The 25,750-nt window shown below is 47.9% G+C and overlaps 1 protein-coding gene across 14 annotated transcripts in view; it reads right to left on the minus strand.

The window, feature by feature from the left end:
• grip1 (glutamate receptor interacting protein 1) overlaps window positions 1-24,103 on the minus strand; it is a 49,281-nt gene extending 25,178 nt beyond the window's left edge. For 4 of the 14 annotated variants that reach the window (XM_023952637.2, XM_023952636.2, XM_023952633.2 and 1 more), the window contains exon 1: window positions 1,183-1,477. In XM_023952637.2, the coding sequence (XP_023808405.1) occupies window positions 1,183-1,237 (55 nt within the window). In that variant the 5' untranslated portion in view covers window positions 1,238-1,477. Of the gene's footprint in view, window positions 1-1,182; window positions 1,478-10,524; window positions 10,921-23,020; window positions 23,052-23,860 lie in introns of those variants that run through there. The other 10 variants (XM_078942049.1, XM_023952632.2, XM_023952631.2 and 7 more) reach the window with 7 other exon arrangements.
• Window positions 24,104-25,750: the final 1,647 nt, after the last annotated feature.

The following is a 25,750-nucleotide window of genomic DNA, read 5'->3' on the forward strand; positions in this document are numbered from 1 at the left end:
TGAACGCTGGTTAACAGACACAAGAACGCTCTGGTAGACCCACCTCTGTGATATTCTGAAGCAGGTGCAGAACCAAAGAACGCCAGAACAGTTCTGATTTAGACTTTTAAACGGAACGGCTCAGAAAACAAAGACATTCTGAATAAAACCAACAAACAAAATGTTTCTGATGGTTTACCTGGTACTGATCTGTAAACACAATATTTTGTGTCAATTTCTCCAGTTTTATCAATAACATTAGTTTAATAATCAATTTTATTTGATTAGTCTAAGAACAGTATTGATCTGTTTGCAGGTGATTGTCTTCCTACTTCCTGTGTTTATGTTGGTTTTTAGTACTGAAATGTACTATTTCAACATTTTTGCAATTTTTGTCACTAAAGAAAAGTTTAGAGGTAAAAAACAGACGAACGTAAAATCAAATGGAACTTGAGGACAGCAGAAACATTGGACTCTAAAAACCACAACAGAGTTCTGCAGAACTTCTCCCAGAAGCAGCAAACCATCAGACTGCTGATGGTTCCACTGGTTCTGCTGGGCTCCACTGATGTCCAAACGTTCATCACTGTGGATCTGATCCCTATGGACCACCCCCCCCCCTAGCCTTAATGCTTCCTCCATACAGTTAAAAAAGGACTGACCCCCCCCCCCCCCCCCCCCAAATCCAGCACTGTGAGTTTTCTAGAGTTAATTTTAACTCTTAATTTTAAAAACTGACTTTTGATCTGAAACTAGAACAAGAGAATGGTTCTGATGCTGAGCAGAACTTTAGAACCAGAACCAGGATGGAGAACAAACGTTCACCTGAAGACGACCCACAGAACCAGAACACTGATGATACAACCCGTGGAAGGTCCAACACACAACAAACACACGGACGCCATTACACACACAGACACACACACCCAGGTACACATTCTCTCTCTCTCTTCTCTCCATTTGCTCTGCAGGTCTCTCACCAACAACAACCTGCAGCCGTGGACTGAATGAATCCATCAGATTGTTTCACAGCGTGCACACTCACGTGCTCACACACACACACAGCTGCCTCGATCACAAACAACCACCTCTCTCTCCTCTCAATGTCAGCACTTTGTTGCAGATGTCTTTCGCCCAACACGCACGCCGCACACAAAACACGCTCGCTCGCTCCGACTCCAGTGTCCTTCTGTGTCTCTCTACCTTTGTTCACCCTGCGCAGGATCTGGCAGCGACATTTGAACGACACGGCGATCATGGTGGAGCCGAGCCGAGCGGCGCCTCCCCCTCCAGCGCCATGCAGATGTGGCCGCCCCAGAAAAAGGAAAAATGCACCTCCTCCTTCTCCTCTGCAAGCCTCCAGTTGATGAAGGGTCTCCTCAAAGTGAGGCCGTCATCGATGCTCAGGAGGGAGGCAAAGAGGGCTGCAGATGTGCAGCTACTCCATGAAGCCAGCAAGAGGAGGGGGAGCAAGGGGGGAGGGGGAGGCAGAGTCTGCGCAGATGGGAGAATGAGGAGGAGCAGAAGGAGGAGAGGGGGAAGAAAGAGGCTGCTGTATCCCTCTGCTGGACTGGGATGTGTGTTTGTGCAGCTGGACGGAAAAAGGGATGGATGGATGGATGGATGTGTGGATGGATGATGGATGGATGGATGGATGGATGATGGATGGATGTACAGGCAGCTCTGCAGAGAACAATTCTGTGTACTTTCTCCTTCCTGCATCGCCTGTCATCAGGAGTACAAAGTTTTTCTGTTCAATGAACTTGAATGAGGGTAGAACGGCACGCTCATCGTGCACGCTCATCGTGCACGCTCATTGCGCATGCTCAAAAGGAACGACTGATCACACTTTGCGAGCAGACCCAAATCTTTTGATGCTGAGTTTGGTTAGTATTTCAGAATAAAAGCATCCCTGTTAAAGGTCATATTTTGGACGTTATGTCTGTGAACTGGGGGGGGGGGGGTCTCTGGAGCCTACAGCGACGTCTGATGAATATAGATGAGGCGTGGGCGTGGCCCGCAGCAGGTGATGGTCAGACATGTAGGTCAGTATCCCAGCATCAGATTAGAGGATTAGATGAATGCTTCACAATAGCTGCTGCTCTCTCTCTCTTCTCTGTCAGTGTCTCTCGGCCGCTCCCGCTGTGGGGGTGGGGGTCTTGTCCTGTTTCACGGTGAGGCTGTTCAGAGCACTGTTGCCCCCTGCTGGTCACAACACAGCTCACATTCACTGTGGCTCTGTGCTGCTCCAAATAACACGGGGTCACACCGTCATCAGAGCCAGGAACCACACAGAAAGGAACAAGAGACCCGGTAAGGCTGAACCAGCGCCACAGCTCCGATTTCACAGAACGTCCAGAACCAAGAACACAGACCAGAACAAAAGGAGGCCCACTTCATCACCACTTTCTTTCATCGTAAGTCTGAAGGAAACCAGAACACGACAAACCAGAACCTGCTCTCAGGTGAGCCATTTAGACAGAACCTTAACTATCAGGAGGCAGGAGAAGACCAGCTGCTCGCTTTCAAACCAGGAGGGTTAGAACCGCAAACACCATAGAAAACATAACTAAATAGAACCTGTAATGAGAACCTCCACATTTGAGTGGGAGAGTGCAAAGGTGTGTGTCATCATGTGTGTGTGTGTGTGTGTATGTGTTGTTGGACCTCAACAAAGGCTGGTCCCCAGAGCTAATGATTATGAATATGGTACCCATAAATCATGGACACCAGTATGTGTGTGTGAGTGTGTGTGTGTGTGTGTGGGGGGGGGGGGGGCTTCAATGGAATATGAACTATTGAGCCTAACAGCTGAGATGGGAACCAGCAACATGTTGGAATTCTCTGAACATGTGACTGCATGAGCCAAATAGGTGCTTTTTCACTGAAATTTCAACAATTAGAACATAGAACTCCAGAAAATAGTCTAATTATAAAGTAAACATAACATCCAAAGGATCATGAATCCATTCAATAGGAAAATTCAGAACAGAACTAACTAAACAGACTAAACTAAACGGGGTATCCCTGCCCTTAGACCCTCCTTCTGGCTAAGTTTTACACCGGATCCTCTTCCTGAATACACCCTATATTTTATCCAGACTGGGGATCGGCACAGAGGGACCCAGACTTGGGCCCCTTGTGGCTACGTAGTTAAGCGGCAACGTGAAGGATCCGACCCGGTTACCCACACTGGATGGAGCTCATCACACCTGAGGAATCTCTTATTTTGAAAGAATCTCTGTCGCCAAGACTTCCTCAGTGATCCTGAGTTCTGGTGCAGAGCCGATGGAGCTTTGGTCCAACTTCAACTTCCTGAACTTCTGCTCCCACTTTGAATGTAAAATCTGCCGCCATGAAGGCACAAAGCCCCTCCCTCTGCCACATCACCCCCCCCCCCCCCACCTCCCCCAACACACACACAGAGGATGCAACCGTTACCATGGAAACAAGCTGATGAATAATTGAGAGGAGCTAGAGCAACCCGGCAGCTCACAAAGAGTGATTTTGAGAGATGAAAGAAGTGTTTACACACACCACCATGCACACACACACACGTGCACGCTGACATTACAGGTCATTATCAAAGCCTCTTCACCACAACAACACTCAGGATGACACTGTGTTTTTATGTGTCAACACCTAGCAGCCAAAGTTAAACACGAGGCTTTGAGTCACTGTGATTTCTCCTTATGTAAGGACACACTCACGTAAACACACACACACACAACGACCACCCGTGTGCACACACACACACACACACACACACACACACACACACACACACACACACACACAGCAACAGTGATGAGGAAAGGACGAATGTTACATTAGTGCTGAGAGTCAGTCTGATGGAGGAGCTGCAACAGATGTGAAGAAGCAGCAGGGGGGTATTCCAGAAAGCAGGTTATGCTAGCTCCCACGATAAGTTTGAGGCTAAGGAAGTTGATAACCTCAGCTTTAGGTTCCAGAAATGGAGGTATGTTTCAGGGTAGGTCAAGTTGCCATAGCAACTCATGCTCTGAACATAACCTGGTCTGGAGCAGGTTTAGTTGAAGGTTAGTTTGTTTTCAGAGAGGTGAAGCAGCATGGCGTGTCCATTTGAAGATGATTTAGTGGATGAAGAAGCTCAGATAATACTTTTTCCACCATGAGAGGGTGATAAGACCATGTATGGATGTTGGAAAAATAAACTTTATACCTTGATCTAACTCAATTATTTGCTTCAGTTAAGATAATTTAAAAAATTTTTTTGTTAAGTTAGTTTAAAAATAACACGTAGTTATCAGACATTTATTTTACTTTCATTCCAATTAATTTAATTAAGTAGGTGTAACTTTGGTGCTGCTGTTAGATGGGCACCGCAAGGGATTGTGGGATACCATTCCCTTTGCCTGTCTGGACGGATTTGGATTTAAGTGTGGCTTTTTGACCAAATGTGTAGAGTTGTTTAGCTGTTTTATTGGTTTTTGCCGAGTTATTTTATCCTACTTTGCTCAAGTCTCTGCACCATGAGTGAGAGGGAGGAAGAGGATGATGAGTTTATATACCACCCCTACAGACTCTAGGGTAATGGCAATGTTGGAAAATTCCTAAATGGAGGTACTTGCCAAGTGCGCATTGTTGCGTCCTTTTTATTGTTATAAAAATGAGAATATCTACCGGCTTAAACTTAGACATTTTAGAGTTCAAGTATTATAATTCATTAAGATGGAAAAAATATTAATTGAATGCGAGTAATATGACATTTAGTTAAATAAACATGTAAATTTGAGTTGTATAAACAATTATTGAGTTTTATAGACGTAAGAAATTAGGTTGAATAATTTTAACTCAATTATTTGTTACTAATAGAAGAAATTTACTTAAGGTGGCAAAATTGGATAAGTATATATATATATATATATATATATATATATATATATATATATATATATATATATATATATATATATATATATATATATATATATATTTGTGTCACAAGAAAAATGGAAATAAGATCAGAAACTTGTGCGTTTACTTTGTTCTTTTTCTACAAGCAGAAACTCTTTCTTTTGCTGATGATGCAGCCGTGTTACTTTTTTGATGGTCGTATAATCTTCATACGCCGTCATTAAAATCTCCGACTCCGTCTCACTGAAGTATAGCGCTTTCTTTTTTTCTCCACGCGTTTCCATGGTGACTCCAGAAATCAGCGATCTATTGAGAATGTCTTTATGTACTTGGTGTGCACGTGCATTAACCCAGGGTTACCAAGTGGAGCGTAATTACACTAACTCATATCCGGTCTTTTGGAACCGACATACCCAGAGTAAGCAAGTTCAGGCGGATTTCAGCCAGAGTTCACGGTTAAAGTCAGGCTAGTTTAATCTTGCTTCCTGGAATACCCCCCAGCTCAGCCATCAACTATCAGACCCTGCAGGCCTTCACAATAAAAGCATGTGTGTGTGTGTGTGTGTGCGATCAGCCTTTCATAGCCTTAACGGTTTATCACTTAGCTGTTCATCACTCAGCTGTTCATCGCCTCAGCGGTTCATCAATCAGCTGTTCATCGCCTCACCAGTTCATCTCTTAGCTTTTCATCACTCAGCTGTTCATCACCTTAACGGTTTATCTATGAAGGTAATAATGTTCCAAAATGCACGAGCTTGTATATTTGATTTGAGAACTTGTAATACAGAATGTGAATACTTGTGCAAAAAAAATCTGCATCTGTGTGTAAAAATCTTCTGCTGTGAACTGACAAATTTCCATCTGCATGTGTTCATTTAGAGTTACAACTTCAAATCTGTGATTCCAACTGCTCAAATGTGCTTCTGCGTGTGCTCCAATCTACTGGCGCAAATCACAAGTGCGTTACAACTGCGCTCTGAATTCTGACACATTCCTGGCGAGAAACTTGTGTCAAAACTGATCTGTGTCCGATAATGGACCTAGGGGGGGAGGGAGGGTTAGAGGAGGCGGAGTCAACCAATCAGAGTGCAGGATTCTGAGAACTTGGTAAAGTTAGAAAGAGGTTCACAGAGTCGGACTTCCTGCTTCAATAACTCTTCTGATAAACGTTCAAATGTGACAGCAAGTCTCTCAATCATTTTGTATTAACACGGAGAGTGAACTACAAATGCATTTCTGAAGAAAGAAAATGTTTTTTTCCAGCATTTTAATGAGAAATGATCTCTTCGTGCTTTAAATGCAGACATACAACCGCGACACCGCGCCCCCTGGTGGAAAATCCGACACCGTCACAGCTCTAATGTTTAACATGTTTTTAAAATTGTTTTCCTCCTCTGAAGTTTCTGATTGGTTAGTAACATTTAAAGACATAATTCCAGCAGTTTTTCCTTGATCACAGCTAAAGCGGTGTAGCACAGAGGAGGAGCAGAAAACTTTTCCAGCTGTAAACGGAGAGAAAGAGAGGAGAAAAAGCAGCAGCTGATGTTTAATTTAAAAGAACTAATTAAACATCAAATCCAAATAATGAGAGGGATTTGCTGGAGTCCTGAGAGGCCTAAACATTAATTAATTGTGAGGATTGTGTTCCACTTTTGCGTCTGTGTGTGCGTTCAGACGGCCGGAGGACATCCTGAGGGCGTGGGCGAGCGCGTCATGAGGCGACAGAAAACAGAGATGCTGCCACCAACACCTTAGCTTTGGAGAAGAGAGCCCGTTTCTCGCCCTTTAATCTTCATCGTGTTGAACATCCTCCTCATCGTTAGCTCCTGGTTTCAGGCATTCATTAGCAGCTTTCCCCCCTGCAGCTGCTGAGCTGCTCTCTCTGAACGTCATCTGTGTGCAAATGTATGCGTGGAAATACTTCAGCAGTGAGATCCTTCAGGTCTGAGGGTGGTGACATCATAGAAGGGGGCGTGGTCTGAGGCTGGAAGCAGAACTGTCAATGATGACCTGATCCGCAGATTGTGACTGAGAAAGCTCTGCAGACAAACATGGAGCTGCTTCATTTCACTGATGAGGAAGAGGAGGAAGCTGAGGACCAGATGTGTGGTGAACAAACACCTCAGTGAGCCATCAGTCACTCTAGAAACTGAGACGTTTTGATTTTCACAAGCTTGTTCTTCAAGAAGCAGCTCCTGAGAATCACACCTAACGAAGGACCTGTTAGAATCAAACACCATAATCCACATCTATACCAGCGGTACATACATCATCCATTAGCCTTACGAGTACTACACCTACCACACGCACTACAATGGTACGTTCCATTTTCAATCATCCCTTGAGGTGGTTGTACAAGGATATTGCACAACACACTATGACCGTCCACAGACCCGACAACCCAAAACCTGCAGAACCGAACGGATCTAGAGCCTTAAATGCATCATGGAGTCAAACTATGATGGACGTTTCTGTGGTTACTGATAACACATGATTACCACGCTGATCACAAACTCACACACTACCATATATACATGCACAGTAATAACACAGACTTCTCTAAACATGCACAGACATGCTGCCGTGAACCCACACACACACACACACACGCACACACACAGAGCTCAAACTGACTGAAAGATCAAGAATGTCTTCTGGCAGCTCTGAGCACAAACCATTTTTACGTTGGAGACACAAATTCAGGGCCCTGTGATTAACGTGCACTAACGTGCACTAACAGGACAGTCTTTAAAGTGATGAACATGTGCACGTTTCAGTCTCTCATCAGTTCCTCTCATCTCCGTGGAGCTGAACGTGGAGACACGCCCACTTCACTTCAACACTTGACTCTACGCAGGAGAACAAAGGAGCAGCGCTGATGAAGAGAGGACTTCAGGAATTCAACCAGCATCCCCGCTAAACGTCCAGAGCAAACAAAGACAAGAATAGAAGCTGATTTCCACACCTGTGAGCGAAAACAGAAGCAGCTGTGCTCTTCGAGCCTTCGTCTCAGTCTTCCTCTGAACTATCAGCAGCTTCTTGGTTCTGATCTGACCCAGAAGAACAGAACTTTGGTTCCAGATCAGAGTTTGTCTTTCCAAATGTGACCCTCTGATCATCACCAGCCTGGAGACTCGGTAACCTTCCCGGTCAGAGACGTCCCATAAAACGCGAAGCAAGTTCAGCTGGAACCATCTGTGAACTCCATAACCAGAGTCAAAGGTCCTCAGTGGGTGGATGATGGTGTAACGGGGCTAAAGGTTCAAGTTTGGATGGACATCAAGGAAGTGGTTTTATTCTGAAAACCTGCCCCTCATCAGTGTGTGTTTTCATGGTCTCTGGCATCAATTCTGCTGACGTGCTCTTCAGTGACCTGATCGATCAACAATTCAACACCGTAGATGTGGCCAGTAGCCAAATAACGCACAGAATCCGCTAATATACATCGAAGCAGCCACGCTCTCTCCAATCAGGAGGGAGGATGTTAGAAGACCACACCCCTTTCACTGACGACGGGCTTGGGAGAATCTGTCAATCAAATGCTTCAAACGTTTCACCAGACACCACCTACTTTATTGAGACACCTGGTTGGTCAGTTTATAACTTCAATATCTTGAACTATAGACAAAATATCATGAAACAAATGATTTTCAAGAAGAAAAAGGTGTCAGATCCAGAACGGTTCTTCTGACTAATAGAATGACTAACAGCTGTTTGTGTCTTTATGGAAGTCTGTGGGATTTTGGCTTCTTAGAGCCACTTCCTGTTTGGAACGCCAGGGGGGAGGAGTCACTCAGAAACAGTCTATGGTCCAGGACTGAACTCCAGCTGTTGTTGCTATAAAACAAAAACAAAAAAAACAAGCTAACTGCTAATTCTTATGAATCCGGTTTTCAAATGTAGGACAAGACACTCCCACATTTTATGTGAAGCCCCTCCCACTGAGCACGTTTTATGTTTTAGTTTACATCAACACAGCGGCTCCCTTTCTATCGTGTTTTGGGATCTCACTTATTTTTTCTGGTGGAATTTCTTATGCTTTTTTTTTTTTTTTTTTTTACAGTACACTGTGTTCTGCGTCCTGATTGGAAGTAAACAGCGTTTCCTTATATGGTCCTTTCCTGCCTTCCTTAGAAAGCCAAACTGCTTTACAGTCCGTCCCATTCATCCATTCCCAGACTGATGGCGGTACCGCTGCCCAACACTGGCGCCAACCTTTAACCACCAGGAGCAATTTAGGGCTCAACGTCTTGCCCAAGGACACTTCAACACGGGTGGGCAAGGTGAGAACTGAGCCTGCACTCTTCAGATCAGAGGCTGTAGCCCACTGTCAATGCCTTCAGTTTGCCACATTTGCATCACACCTTTGGTTTTATTCCATATTCCTGGGCGTATTTGCTGCAATAGTTTGAAGTTTGAGATTTTAAAGAAGAGAGAAAAGTGAGAAAATGTTAACGCTTGTCTGAGAAAAGAGGAGTTTTCAGCTTTAAACAGAGTTCACCCATCGCTGAAGGTAGCTCCTGCAATAAATGAGGGACGCCTCCACATTGAGACGATGCCTTTGTGTCTGGAGACAACAGAAGTGTTTTGGTTAGGAGTCGTCTTCGGCGGTGACAAAGGTGATAAAGCGTCAAGTTTGGATGACGGATATGGAAGAGCCAGGAAACTTTATTACAACGTGACTTTTTTGGAAGCCATTACATTTACTCGCACAAACCTACAAGCTCCTCCTCCGGATCTTCAGTCTTAGGAAGTCCTAGTCCGTCTCCTCTGTGTTTCCAGACAAAAATGATCGTCTATTTTGCATAAATCCAGATGATCTCAGCTGTCAGATGCTGGAGGATGACCGGACTGTGGCTTTCTGCCTGCAGGGGGCGTTTCACCTGAAACATGGTCACTTTTCTTACCCGTTTCTGTAATAAATGTAAAGGAGGGGGCGTGTCTGTTCTGAACGTGTTTTCTAAGGCGATGGTCTGGATGTGGATCAGGTCAACAGTTTCACAACTTCAGCGTGATGAACTTCACCAAGACTGATCGCTGGTGGAACCACAGACGGCATTTCTTCATCACACGTGGAGGATCACGGCGACACAATGTGGCGTTCATGAAGGAAAGCCTGAAGTCTGACCTGCACAGAAACCTGAACCCCTGGTTCGTTGTCCTCATGGGTCAGAGTCTTTGAAGTGGAGCGACACCGGCGGACATCGAACCAGAGATGGCGCCGAGTCCACCTCCACGTTATCTATGGATTGAACAGAACCTGGAGCGAGAAGCCACGCCCCTGCAAGGGGGGGGGGTCCCCTGTGCCGCCCCCGACCGTGAGGAGCGTCCCCTTAGGTTTGAAGGGCTCTTCAGCTCTGACAGGCTAACAAGGGGTGCATGAACCCCCCCCCCCCCCCCCATGTTGGAGGAGCTTCTCCGAGGAACAAGCTGAAACAGCTTCACCTGCTTGTTTCCCACATTCCTCCCCGGCCTGTCATTACCCACAAACCACCTGGCCTGGCTGTCACCTGAGCGAGACTCACTAACGTCCTTCATCTATAATCCATCAGCTTCATCACTTCACACAACTTTAGACGGCAGCTGCCCCCCCCTTGCCTTCCTGGCCGCAGCCTGACTCTACCCCCCCCTCCCACCCCCCAGACTCACTCAGAAGGTGTGTGCTGTACTTGCTGGTGTAGTAGTAAACGTCTTCGTAGCCTTCCTGGTAGTCGTCGTCGGCCCGGTACCTCCTCCCTCGCCTCCTCCTGCTTAGCAGGCGTAGCAGGGCCATGAACCTCTCCATCCCCCCCCCCACAGCGGCACCACCACCACGCCGGGTCCAAACCGGGTCCAAACTGGGCCAGGCTAAGCTAGCAGCGGGAGCCGACAACAGCAGGAGCAAATCCACAGGGACAGTGAGCTCAGGTTTCCTCCTCCTCGCTGCGTTTAGCTACGCACACACACGCACACACACGTACGTGCACTCTCACACTCTCCTCACTCGCTTCTTTGTATGAGCTCTTCTATCAGCAGCCTCCCGCTCCTCCTCTGCTCACATCTTCTGTCGGCTGCTGGTGCATCTAGCTGAGCGCAGCCAATCACAGGGCAGCGTGCGCACGCACACACACACACACACACACACACCCCCACACACACACACACACTTCACCGAGCTCTCCTTTGTGTTCCTCCTCTCCTTCATTCCTTTGTCATCTTCTCCTCCATCCTTTTCCTCACACGTGTGTTCCTCCTCCCCACCTTCCTCTCCTGCTCCTCCTCCTCATTCACACTCAGGGGGGCGGGGGTGGGGGTGTAATTGTGCTCAGAGGAGGAGGAAGGAGACAGGAGCTGCAGATGTGAAGATCCTCTGGACCACTCAGCATTTGTCTCACCTCCACCCCACCTCCCCCTCTAGGAGGAGCCTCACAGGCTCCTCCCACACTTACCGTCAGGTGACCAAAGAGGTTTGGAGGAGACATTTGAAATGATTTGGTTTTCTACAGCAGAACTTTAATTTAGTTCAGAATGTTGTTCTGAAATGCGAATTATATTTATTTTTATTAGAATTTTACTTAAATTTGTCGACATATTTAAAAAGATTCTGGGTGTTTTCATCTCATTATGAACTAAAACCTGAAATCTGCTACACAAAAAACACAATCGCACTTGTCTGACCAGATTTCAAACGCGTTTATCAAAACTGAAGTGGACTCAGAAACACAGATGAACTTTTCAGATCATCACTGCAGAGAAATGACGACACCCCCCCCGTCCTACGAGCAGCTCCACCAATCAGTGCACAGGAGCTGGCGCTCCCCTTCACATGAAGTCGACTCACGAAGAGGAGCGCTTCTGTAACCAACCATGTCGCTGTCTGGAGGTTGAGGGTTAGATGGTCAATAAAACTTTATTTAAATCTGCTGCAGGTCACATGACCGCTTCGCTTTGTTTAAATAAAGTTGACCTTTCGGTTCGACGCCACCGACGCTCTAGTGACCATCGGCCACTGAACAACAACATTACAAAAGTGGATTCACACAACTGCACACGTACACACGGACAAACACACACAGATACAGGAATACAAACGCACACATACTTACAGGAATTCGCACAAACATGCAGAAACACACGTTTCTATAAACAGAAATGCTACACAGAGACATACAGACAAACACACACACAGAAATACACACACAAACACACATGCAGAAATACAAACACACACAAACAGACATGCATGCAGAGACACACACATACATAAGGAATTCCACACGCAAAAACACACGCGTGCATCCAAACACGTACAGGCACACAAACACAACCCAATCTTTAATGTTTTACTGCTTAACTGTATCAAAACTGTATAACACCCCCCCCCCCCCTCCAGTCTTAGACCCCCCTCCAACAAGCAGCCCAGCTTCAGACTCGCAGACCTGACAGTGAAGGGGGGGGGGGGGGGGGGGTGTCGAGTGACCTTCAGTGGCAAAGGTGTAGAATCAGAGAAGGAGATGCTGCTGAAAGTGTTCGCCCTCATTTGCATACAGCTTCCAGGCTGCCGCAGCTCTGCATCCTGATTGGCTGACCCATGTGTGTAACTGAGCGTGGTTAATGTGCTTCTCCATGCTCCACTTCAAGCCCTCAGACTAGACTCTGCCGCCGCCTGCTGGTCACTCAGAGCAACTGCAGAGAAAGACTGGAGCAGAACTGGGCAGCAGTAAAATGAATCTGCAACAGCTAACAGATTAGAAAGCCACAATACCCATGATGCAACAGCGGAGAGAGTCACACAAGCATTGATGACGCTCAAAGCCTGAGAGACAGAAGGACCTATGGAAACAGAACCGGCCCAGACCAGAGAATCCAGGGAATTAATGGACTCTAAGTGACTGACCTAGAATCTTCATGGAAACTTCTTGGACAACCACCCAGAACGCCAACAAAAGTGACAACGACCCACAACGCCGACAAACGTGACAACAACCCACAACGCCGACAAACGTGACAACGACCCACAACGCCAACAAACGTGACAACGACCCACAACGCCGACAAACGTGACAACGACCCACAACGCCGACAAACGTGACAACGACCCACAACGCCAACAAACGTGACAACGACCCACAACGCCAACAAACGTGACAACGACCCAGAACGCCAACAAACATGACAACGACCCACAACGCCAACAAACGTGACAACGACCCACAACGCCAACAAATGTGACAACGACCCAGAACGCCAACAAACGTGACAACGACCCACAACGCCAACAAACGTGACAACGACCCACAACGCCAACAAACGTGACAACGACCCACAACGCCGACAAACGTGACAACGACCCAGAACGCCGACAAACGTGAAAACGACCCACAACGCCGACAAAAGTGAAAACGACCCACAACGCCGACAAACGTGACAACCATCCACTACGCCGACAAACGTGACAACGACCCACAACGCCAACAAACGTGACAACAACCCACAACGGCGACAAACGTGACAACGACCCACAACGCCGACAAACGTGACAACGACCCACAACGCCAACAAACGTGACAACGACCCACAACGGCAACAAAAGTGAAAACGACCCACAACGCCGACAAACGTGACAACCATCCACAACGCCGACAAACGTGACAACGACCCAGAACGCCGACAAACGTGACAACGACCCACAACGCCGACAAACGTGACAACGACTCACAACGCCGACAAACGTGACAACCACCCACAACGCCAACAAACGTGACAACAACCCACAACGCCGACAAACGTGACAACGACCCACAACGCCGACAAACGTGACAACGACCCACAACGCCAACAAACGTGACAACGACCCACAACGCCGACAAACGTGACAACAACCCACAACGCCGACAAACGTGACAACGACCCAGAACGCCGACAAACGTGACAACGACTCACAACGCCGACAAACGTGACAACCACCCACAACGCCAACAAACGTGACAACAACCCACAACGCCGACAAACGTGACAACGACCCACAACGCCGACAAACGTGACAACGACCCACAACGCCAACAAACGTGACAACGACCCACAACGCCAACAAACGTGACAACAACCCACAACGCCGACAAACGTGACAACGACCCAGAACGCCGACAAACGTGACAACGACTCACAACGCCGACAAACGTGACAACGACCCAGAAACGCCGACAAACGTGACAACGACCCACAACGCCGACAAACGTGACAACGACCCACAACGCCGACAAACGTGACAACGACCCACAACGCCGACAAACGTGACAACGACCCACAACGCCGACAAACGTGACAACGACCCACAACGCCAACAAACGTGACAACGACCCACAACGCCGACAAACGTGACAACGACCCACAACGCCGACAAACGTGACAACGACCCACAACGCCAACAAACGTGACAACGACCCACAACGCCAACAAACGTGACAATGACCCAGAACGCCAACAAACGTGACAACGACCCACAATGCCAACAAACATGACAACGACCCACCATGCAACAAATGTGACAACGACCCAGAACGCCAACAAACGTGACAACGACCCACAACGCCGACAAACGTGACAACGACCCACAACGCCGACAAACGTGACAACGACCCACAACGCCAACAAACGTGACAACGACCCACAACGCCAACAAACGTGACAACGACCCACAACGCCAACAAACGTGACAACGACCCACAACGCCAACAAACGTGACAACGACCCACAACGCCGACAAAAGTGAAAACGACCCACAACGCCGACAAACGTGACAACGACCCAGAACGCCGACAAACGTGACAACGACTCACAACGCCGACAAACGTGACAACCACCCACAACGCCAACAAAAGTGAAAACGACCCACAACGCCGACAAACGTGACAACCATCCACAACGCCGACAAACGTGACAACCACCCACAACGCCAACAAACGTGACAACAACCCACAACGCCAACAAACGTGACAACAACCCACAACGCCAACAAACCAGATAATGACCCAGAACGCCAACAAACGTGCTGACAAACACAACACAATAAACCTAAAGCTGCACCAAAATCTCAATTCCAAATTTAATTTTGTTGCTGCAAAAATAAATTTTTTGGATTAAACTATGTTCATGTTCTGACAAAGATCTAAAGTGTATATATAAAAGAAAAATGCATACATTCGAAAATAAATCAAAGAAAAGTTCAAAACAAAGTGAAAAAAGTATATAAAAGACAAACACACCTCCAATAAGAAAATAAAATCATCCAAGCATTTCTTCTTAGAACGTTCACAGTTATGCATCATAACTCTCTTGTTTTGGACCTAAAATCTTACCTTTGAACCTTCAAAAAGGCTAATGCACAGGTGAGTTCACCTCTGATGGTTTAAGAAAATAAAAATGAGATCATTGAAAGAAAAAACAGGAGTTTACTGAGATGCTGTTTGTGTTTGATGCCAGCAACCCGCTGTCCACCTGGACCACGTCCAGATCTGTGTGGGACAGAAAAGCCAAACCGATTTCTTTTCTTTGGGAATTCAGAAACGGCCTCCTGATGACGACTAGGAGAGGCTGCTCATCTTCCTCCTCCTCCTCATCATCATCGGTCCTCTGGGAGCAGAAGAGGGGCTCGGGAATCGCCGTGGTAACAGTGATCAAAGGCGCCCGTGGACAAAGTTGTGACATCAGAACAAATTTAAGATAAACTCCCTGCTGTGATGACTTACATCAAACGAGCAGGCGGACACGTCCAAAGCCCGGAACCAGGAGGAGACGTGACCTCCAGGTCTTCCTGTCCATCACAGGATATTCTGGACGGCAAACAGCAAAGGAGCTTCATCTCAGACTCTGCAGGCTTCAGCCTGATGAGAGCAAGTGGAGATGTTTGCACGGTGGAGGAAGGCTGGTGGTACGGGCCTGTTCTGCAGCTGGTGCATGAAGCACCAAGAACTCTGCTGAAATGAAAGTGATGCAGGACAAAGCTGAGGACTTCCTGCAGTCATCCAGATCCAGACGGGATGTTCTGACGGAAGCAGAACGTCTCTGCAGAGCAAACGAGGCTCTGGTCTGAATGTTTCACACTTTCTGCCTTCATGGAACATTTTCTCTGTGATTCACTGCTGAGAGAATGTCTCTGTAATCCTGAGGACGGCTCTGACATCAGCACGTCTTGGCGGGGACGGTGTGTGTGTGCACGTGCATCTGAGTGTGTGTGTGCGTGTTAAAGCCATTTTCTCCACTTCTTAGTCAAAATCCTAAACCGGCGGGATGATGTCAGGCTCTGACACACAGCTTCACTTCGTGCCTCACTACTCATCTGCTCCCAGAGCTCCAGAGCCACACGTGCACGCTCATGCACAGTCCGTGCACGCTCATGCACAGTCCGTGCACGCTCATGCACGTTCTCCAGCATCAAAAGCTGCACTTCCTTCTTGTTGATGTGGGGGGGGGGGGGCTAAATGTAGAGATTTTGTGAAGCAATCCTTCTCTCTGGGGATTCTGCACCTCCTCGGTAAAACTGAGCAGGAAGGAGGAGGTCTTCATGGAGAACTGACAGGCACACAGGCGCTGCTCCTTCAGGACCCGACAGCTGAAGAACCGGGTCAGGACGACACAGGCAGACCAGCTCCTGAGAGGACGACTGCCGGCCTATCTTCTGTACCACAGAATGCCTTTCACAATAAAAGCACAGATGTGTGGAGGTCTCTTCCTTTAAAATATGTTGCAGTTTCTGCTCTTAAGCTTTGAATCTGCAGAAAATGTTCAGAAAGTGCAGAGTAATTCTTTTTTTTGCGATTGATTGAATTGGTCATCTCCAAACAGCGTTATGGTGTAATGCAGGGCTCAAGACTGCGAGCAATTGGTCGCATTTTGCGACCAAAATTTGAGAGTGTGCGACTGAATTTTACATCCAGTCGCACATGCGCGACCAGTAAATTTGCTTCCCCCACCCTTCGTATTTTTTATACATTAAACGTGGAAGGGGCACGTCAATGATCAATGAAATAATTAATGAGACGCAAGTCCACACGGACGCAGGCAGACACACACACTCGCGCACATACTCATGAAACGCGAGCACACACTCGCGTGATGCCTGTGTGTGAGGCGGCCACTGCGTGTGAGAAGAATAGGGACAGCCACTGTGAGTGGCTAAAATGCGTGGAGGGGGAGGGGCCTAGAGATAATCGAGCGCGCGTAAACATCTGTGGGAAGGAAACTGAGACAAATATCACAACCTGATATGTGCGTCTGAGCTATGAGCAAGCGAACTATTGATTCGTTCTTCCCACCTGCGGCTAGTGTACCAGTGCCAGAGTGTACAGCAGGGGTCTCAAACTCGCGGCCCGCAGGCTATTTGCGGCCCCCAAGATGATATTTTGCGGTCCCCGCCTTAATATGAAGGTTTAATGTTACTGCAGCCCGCCAGTTTGTATGAATGACACTTTTTCATTGTCGTGCGCGAAGCTGACCAACCAATCACAGTGGGGTAAATGACTCTTGGGGGCAGGACAATGACAGGCCTTGAAAGCAGGACACCTGACAGCCCCCTCCCTCCCCGGACCACATTAAGAAGTTCCTTACTTTCCTTTAGAACGTATTTATTCGCTCGTAATTTTCTAAATACATGCAGTCCGTGCTGAACTTTTCTCTGGGCCGCACAGACCCGGAGGAAGGTTTAGGTTTTGGTTACGGTTACGGCGGCGCATAAAACGGTCCTGCGCGGTTGTTACGGCAGCACACCGGGTCAGCTGAGGAGAATAAATGTCCCCCACCTACATGCGTGACAGCTAACGGGGCTTGAACTTTAAACACGTGCGAGCAAAAACAACATTAGTTTTAGACTCACTGAAAATACGAGGGGAAAATGCAACGATAGACGTGTTTGAGATGAACCGGCACCTCGCCTGGATCGTTGGGGAGACCGAGGGGGTGGGGGGGGGGGGGGGGGGCTGTGAGATGAAAGCGAATCTGCAGCAAGACTGAAGGAGAACAGGAAATTGGAGTTGTCCTTAACATTCAATTTAGTTTTAATATTCCTCTCCCCCTTAGTATGATCTGTGTTATTATATATTTTATGATTATTTTAATGTTTTGTGATGTATGTAGCCTTTTTTTAATGAATTGGTATTTTAAATTATTTTAATTAATCACTCCACTACAAAAACCATCAGGACACATGTCCCATAATGCATTGTTTTGTAGTCTCTAGTTTCCAGCTGTGTCCGGGTAGGTTTGCCCCTTGCTCCCACCCCTTTCTCGATTGACAGTTGATGTTGGAGCAAAAACAAAAATATATGTCACACACCAGGTGATCTGTGCAGCGTTGAGTCTACCTGGGTGATCTCAAACACGCTTATTGTGCATCTTGGCTGCACCTATTTGGTGTCACAAAGATAAATTTGTACTGTCATGACAGTGATGCTTTTGTTTTGTTGCATCTTCAAAAGTGCAGAATAAAATGTGACACTGAATTTGAAACAGCACATTGTAATTTCTGCATCTATTATTAAAGTATTTATTAGTAATACAGTGGAAATTAGTAGATTTGGTTAGAATGTTGATTTACGGTATGCGCCCCTAAATTTTCTGGTTGCGCCCCTAAAAATTTTCAGTTAGGGGCCACTGTGCTCCTAGTGAAAAAAGTTAGTCTGGAGCCCTGTAATGATTCATCTGGTCGCACGTTCTGGGTTTAAAGTAAAACCTCTGAACTGTAGGTTCTTCTGCTCCTGGTCTACAGTCTCAGTGAGAAGATCTGAACCCTTAGAACCATTAGAACTCCATGAGCAGATCTGGCAGAAGTTTCTGTCGTCTCCAGTTAAACTCACATCCGAAGAACCTTTCCAGTCTTTACAGACAACACTGTTCACTTCCTCTGGTTTCTAATCAAGCAGAAAATGAAGCGTTTGTTTCTCTGATTCTGCCTGAACGTTGATTGAATGAACTCTCTGCTGTTTCCCATAATGCACTGGGGCCCTGGCAGCTGCCAGGTTCATCCGTTTCCCGTTCCTACAGAAAAGCTGCGGCTGAATGAAGATGATTTTCCCCAGAGTGAAAGGAAACAGATTCAGACGGGATGCTGTTTCATAGCTCACACCGTCAGAGGGACCGGAATCGCGTCTGAATGGATGGCGCCGGAGCCGTCAATTACTGCCTGATTGTGTCGATCGCTGCAACACATTTGGGGGTGTGAACTGCCTGCTGTCACCGACATCCGGAGCTTCTGGTGGTTTTCTCTCCCTTCACTCCGTCCTCTTCTCAGAATGAATCTGGATCTGTGAAGCCCGCAGAGGCCGGGCCCTTCAGCCCGGATTGGACCCGTGGAACAGCAGGAGTAAACAGTGGAGCAGTGCGTCTCCTCTGGTTTAAAAATTAAATATTTACCTTTAATCTATTTTTACTCTCCTGCCTTTGGAGGGGAGGCCTCTGCTTTTCAAAGCTCTGAGGAGCATCGCTCTGATGACATCAGTCCACGAACGCCACGGTCGGGTTCAAGTCCGCAGCAGCAGAACCATCTTTTCTTAGACTTCTCTGTGAAAAACCTGTTACTTTATTGATCTTCACTGCACGAGGGCCGAGCCATAACCAAAGGTGTTCCTCAGGGATCTGGTCCGAGACCACTTCTCTTCCTTTATGTTGTTGTTGTTTTGGTCAACCTTCTCATTTTGTAGGTTGACCCAACAAAAAAAAGTAAATTCTCTTAAGTTCTGGACGGTTTGAAGGCAAAAAGAGGTGCGAGTGCCACTGGTAGACGGCGCCCTCACAGCCAAACACCCGGGTTAATCAGAAATCCAAGCCCTCAATGGTCTACCACCTCTTGGCTCACTTCCTTGAACGGTTTAGTGTTTCGTTCAGCATCATTGTTCCACGAGGTTTAAACATCATCCAGGCATAACTCCAGGGTGACATTTGCAGCTGGTCTTGAGATTCGACCCGTTTTCCTGGAGGACATCCTGAATCCAGAACTGAACCGTAAACCAACGACAGACCGTCACGGACGTCGTATGAGGTTTGTGGTGTATGTTTAGACGCCCTGGAGGATCATCTCTGAAACCAACAGTTGGATTCTGCACAGCAGGTTCAGAGATAACTCCACCCACCTCAAAAAAAAAAGAAATTACCCACCTGTCAATCACCAGACTTTGACAAATCTAGAAAGTTATCGTCATTTTGAATCAAATGTAAAGGGCTCTGACGATTGGCCGTACATACGCTTTGGGGGCAACATCTGTAAACGTGGGGGTCAACAGGAACCTGCCTCAGTGGTCCTTGGTGGAACTTTTTGGTACTTCAGGGTTAATCTGAACTTTTGGGATGAACCCCATTTCTGATTGGCTGCTTTTGAACTTCAGTCCTGCAGATCCGACTTCTTTCAAGAGCTTTGATACCGGTTTCATCACAGCAGCAACATTTTTCTTCCCTGATGAGCTGCGTTCCATCATGTTCTAGACGTTCTGCAGGGTTCTCTGACTAACTGGAAACTCTTTAGAATTAATAAAATGATGGAATGAAGGTTTTAAAAGCCCATCGCTAAAGATAGAGCTGCTGAACATGAAGAGGAGCGGCATGTCCTGGAAACGGATTTGTCTTCATGAAACACGCTCCTCCCCTTCTGGACCAATTGAGTGACGGCGGCAGCTCAGAACCGGGGCAGCTGGCTCTGATCATCAGAACTTTAACGGTCTGAGGAGATGGAAAGATCTTCTCTGAACTTGTGAGCCCGATTTGAAGACGAGATGTGAGGAAACGATGATGGATGTTCAGGGTGGTTCTGAGGTCCAGCTCACGTTCAGAGGTGAAACATCTTCGTCCCTCCTGGGCTCCCACACCAGTGATCGGCCCGGTTCTGAAGCATCAGCTGGTGTTTGCGTTGTTCATCTCCAAGCAGACAGCAGCTCTTCAGTGAACTGAAAACTGGGGGGCATCTGCCTTGGGGTGGGGGGTAAGCGTCCTCACAGCGGTTCATCGCTCAGATGTTTGCCGAGTCTGGAGGCGTGTCTGTTCTCGTCCAGCCGGAGTCTGCCTCAGACCGGACCAGAACCGAGCAGCAGATGAAGAACAGAGGCAGAGGAGCTTCATAGTTTGAGTAACGAGTCTGAATCAATTATTTAGGGTTTCACACTTTAAAAATATCCTGAAAACGTCCAGGAGCCTCATTCCTCACAGATGACCGCCGGTTCAGTTCAGTTGCAGTTCTTTGGACTGAAAGCTGAGAACCTCCTCGGGTTCCTCTGTTGGTTCCTCAGCTCCTATGAAGTCCTTCAGTCGTTTTGTGGCTCCTGGAACATGTTTTATGTTTAGTGGCGGTGAATGGAAAGCTGAACATGTTCTGATGATCCTTTGACAGCTGCTCTGGAGCTTCATCTTCAAACCCAACTTCAGCATCATCACACCGAGAGGGGGACTTTCAAAATAAAAGCATTTGCTCACAGTGGTTTGGAGCTTTATGAATCAACATAATGAAGGATCCATTTTTGGCTCAGTTCTGCTCTTCCGTCTCCTGGAAGCTGAACGGACATTTGTCTGACCAGAAGCTTCCTCTGTTTGAAATGAAAGTGTTCATGAAGCGCTTTCTTCCTTCAGTTTGAACAAACTTTAGAGGCTTTACGACGGAAACGGTCAGAACTGCCCGTGTGATTGTCGGTCCAGATAAAAAGCTAATGCGGTTCTGAAGAACTGAGCAGATAGCATCTGGAGGATTGGCTAATTGAAGACAACAACCCCCGCAGATTCTGGATTTCTATCTGCAACAGGAATTACAGAGGAGTGACTCCTCTGTGGCCCCGCCCCTCACTGAGGGGCTGAAAAGCTGCAGCTTCGTTTCAGAAGTTCACCTTTGACTGGCGTTTCGGCTCCCGTCACTGATTTTGTGGTTTGGTCGGTTGAAGCGCCGCGTGATCTCGACCGCTACTAATTCAGGCGTGACTGGAAAGAACAAGTATCCCCATTGACGCTGCTGGACACCTCCACTCCCACTGTACGGGGGGGTACGGCATCTGCAGGTCTTTGGGTCATCATCGCCTTAAGGGACGTCGTGAAAGTGGAACGTACCATCATGATGCGTGTGGTGAGTGTATCATGAAGTATTCGTAATGATAATGGAAGTTACACGCACTTATACCACGGTCCGGGTGAATTCTCGATTCTGATTGGCTGCTGGGTGTGCATTAAAAAGTGATAATGCACGCCTAAAAAGTAGTTCCGGTCACATAGCCTGAATGTTCTGCATCACTGCGCTGCTTCTTTAAAACAACCCTTCTCTTCATTATCTGGACAAAAACAGGCGGTTAGAGGAGAACTGTCTCTCTGAACGGATGCTTTATTTAACACATCGTCATCATGAGCATAGATGTCGCCGTCCTTTGCCGCTGCAGTCAAGTTACCGTGACAACGCGCCGCATCACGTAACAAGTAGTCCGCTTTTTGTGAAAAAAGTGATCCAAACCAAAAAAATTACAAGAATAAAGAACTAAAGGTTGAATGTTTATATCTTTTGTAAGTGACCAAGTTATAAGCGGGTTGATGGCCTTCAAAGGCTGCATTATTATGAATGAAAGCACTTCATTGGAGCCTGAACCATGATGGGGGGGGGGGGGGGGGGGGGGGTGATGAAGCTCAAGAGCTCAACGCTTTTCCAACCAAACAGATCCAGAGAAGGTCACGGCTTCTCTGAGCTGAGCCACTCTGAGTTGGTATCACCACAGAACCAGAACCAACCATCTGGACTTTCAGGACGTTAGGCATCAAACAACAACCATTCTGGAGCCCCCCCCATGACCCGCTCAAGCACCTTCAAGGTGTTTCCAGGCTGCTCCGGCTACGCAACTCCACCGAAACCAGAAACTCGCTGCGGCAAACGAGGCGGAACACGAAGACCTGAGGCTCCGAGTCGGCTTCAGGTCAAGTCCTGGAATAGACCTGGAGAGGACCTGGAGCTCTGAGGGAGTTTTGTTCCAAACAGACAACAAACGCACAAACATGAACTTTTGACTATTTCCAAACTGTCAGGCAATACTAAAAATAGTCATTTACACAAAACACTTACACACACACAAACGCCCACCCACAAACGCATAAACACACACACAAACCCACAAACGCATAAACACACACACATATGCACATTTGCCTCCAAACCCCTGACCTGTTTTCGTGCTGCAGGTGCACTGATGCGTTCACGGTCATCCTGGTCGTACGGTCAGAGCAGGTCCATTTCTACCCGATATGCTAGTGAAGTTATGACGTCATGATTTCATCACTGACTGGGAGCAACCGGTGCTCAGTAGGATTTGAGCTCTAGAGCACTTTTCCCAGCAGAACCGATGACGCTGTCGGTCACCTCCAGCAGCGGTTCTCACCTGAAACACAACAACCGCGAGTCCAGAGAGGACCCTGAACGCAGCAGCAGATCCAGCTGCTGCGTTCAGGCGCCTGACCGACACCTTTGAGCCTCACGGAGAATTGGCGGTTTCCCCCCCCTCAGGTAAATGAACTTTGTTCATGAGAAAGATAGACTTTGACCCGAATGAGGCAGAACCACACGGTTCCCCACATCCACCGGAACACAGCGGTCCGGACTGAGCGGAACCAGGGAGAGCATCAATCACGGGCGCCTTAACGCCTCATCTGTCAGCGCTCTGCGCATGCCCGTCAGACACACTGCGCGGTCACGGAAATCACCGGAACGCCGGTGAGGGTGGTCGTCCGTGCGCGTGCGTTTAAACTGCTGTTAGCCTCCACTGCTAACCAGTCGGTAACGGTCACCGGTAAACGCTCGTGACCATACCCGTCCGGCAGGAGGAGGAGGAAGGGGGGGGGGGTCACCTTTACTAAACCCACAACGTGCCAGGTACCAACTTTCACTGATTAGGAGCCGCTCCAACGTGAGCGCGTGAGACACGCCGCGCGACAGAGATAGAAGCAGTGATAACAAGCGCGCGCACGCACGCTCACACATGAAGACACGCACGCGCAGTGAGCTCACCTCCCTCCGGGTCCGGTTGCAGACAGGCCGGGATGTTCTTCTTCCAGCCGGGCATGATGCACGTGAGGGCGGACAGCGAGTCCAGGGCGGCGGGTCAGCGCTCACGCGGCGGCGCGAGCAGCAACATGGCTAGCTAGCTCTAGCTTCTGCCGCTGCACCTCTGCCTCTCTCCACCACTCTCTCTAGCTCACACAGGCATGCGAGCCCCCTCCCTCTCTCTCTCCCTCCGTCTTTATGTCTCTCGACCCCTCCCCCGCTGTAACTCGACCCCCTCGAGCCTCCCTGGAGGAGCGCGAGGCAGAACCCGCGAGCTCCGCTGCGGACGGAACCGGTTCTCACGAGCCCTGAGGAGCTCGCAGTGCCTCACCGGAGTGCGCGCGCGACATTTATTCACTTTATGATCATGGGCGCGCTCACGGGGGTCCTTGGACCCCTGCATCTCCCTGACATAACCCGATGACATGTGGTCGTGAGAAGCTCACGCGCCTTCTGTTTAACTCCGTGTCCAGGAGTTTTGGTTGAGGATGACAAACAGAAGTCAGAGTTCAGTTCCACATAAACTGAAGTTAATGACTTTCAAGTCCATCTAAGCGTTCCCACTTTTCATGATGATGATGATGCGCTTTTAGCCAAAATCTATTACCTGTGTGGTTTTCTAGGACCTAGTTTCTGCAGAGCAGCAGGAGTTCATTAGAAATTCACCTCTGAGTTGTGGGCGGGACTGTTGGTGCGTCGTAACCCCGCCCTTACTTCCCATCATCCCTTTCCCTCTCTCCTGCTAGCTTACAGCGCCTCATTCCCCTCTCTAACATTAGCGGTGCAACATAAACAGCAGCAACATCAGATCAATCCATCCGTCCGGTTCTGATCCAGATTCCAGCTCAGACCAGGAGAACAAAGACGTTCATGGATCTGTTGGTCTGCAGGTGGATGATCAGAAAGGGGCGGAGCAGGGAGACTGTGGCCCCGCCCAGCGTGTTTTCTACATCACACACCCACTGTTTCAAACTCCATTTTCTCGTCTGCTCCTGATTCACAGAGATTTGAACATAAAAATAATCAGAAATGCAATTTTAATCTTAATTTTGTCGATTTATGGCCTCCATAGTTAGAAAAATGCCACAACAACATGTTAAAAACACCAAAGACAACATTTTCATCAGTGGGTCTTTCAGGCTCAAAGTTGACATCAGTTGAACCATCTGGTAAATAATAAATGGAAGAAAACTTCAGCTTCTTCCTGTCTGGTCTCCATGAAGGTCAGCAGACAAACCCAGACCGAAGCCGAACTCTGGAACGGCATCAGCAGATCGCTCTGCTCATCCGGATCCCGGCGCCTGTATCAGTATTTACGGTTCAAAACCATTTTTTTAACTTCCATTCCAAACCTTTGTGGAACAGGAACCATGAAGAACTTTGGAGGTGAGGACATGGAGGAGCAGGACTGGCTGCTTTTCTTCTTCCTGCTTTTATTTGGGTTGGCCACAGCTCGTTTTGGACAACAGCGCCCCCACATGAGCAGCAGATGGAAGAGCGCTTTGGTCTTGTTCAGTCTTTGCTTCTGTTCTAAGGGCGCCATGGGGGGGGGGGGGTTACAGGGTTCCTGCCACAGGGCTGAGCGGAAGAAACGTATTTCAACATTAAAAAAGAAAACTCTTTCTAAAGTTGAAATGAAAAGCTTTCATCGCGTTCAGAAGGACATTTGTTTGTTTCCTTTTTTGGAAACGATGCTAAAGGACTCACAGAGACCACCCACAGGAAGCTGCACGCCGGCGTCTGAAGTCCTGCCTGGACTCGTCTCAGAGGAATTCACCCCAGCTCCCCCGTGCTGTGGCTTAAAGGAGCACCTCCCCTCAGCAGACAAGGCCCCCGGGTTCTCCGTTTCTCTGC

This window comes from Oryzias latipes, chromosome 23 (genome assembly GCF_053564925.1).
Source record: "Oryzias latipes strain Hd-rR chromosome 23, Olatipes_Hd-rR_3.1".
NCBI lineage: Eukaryota > Metazoa > Chordata > Actinopteri > Beloniformes > Adrianichthyidae > Oryzias > Oryzias latipes.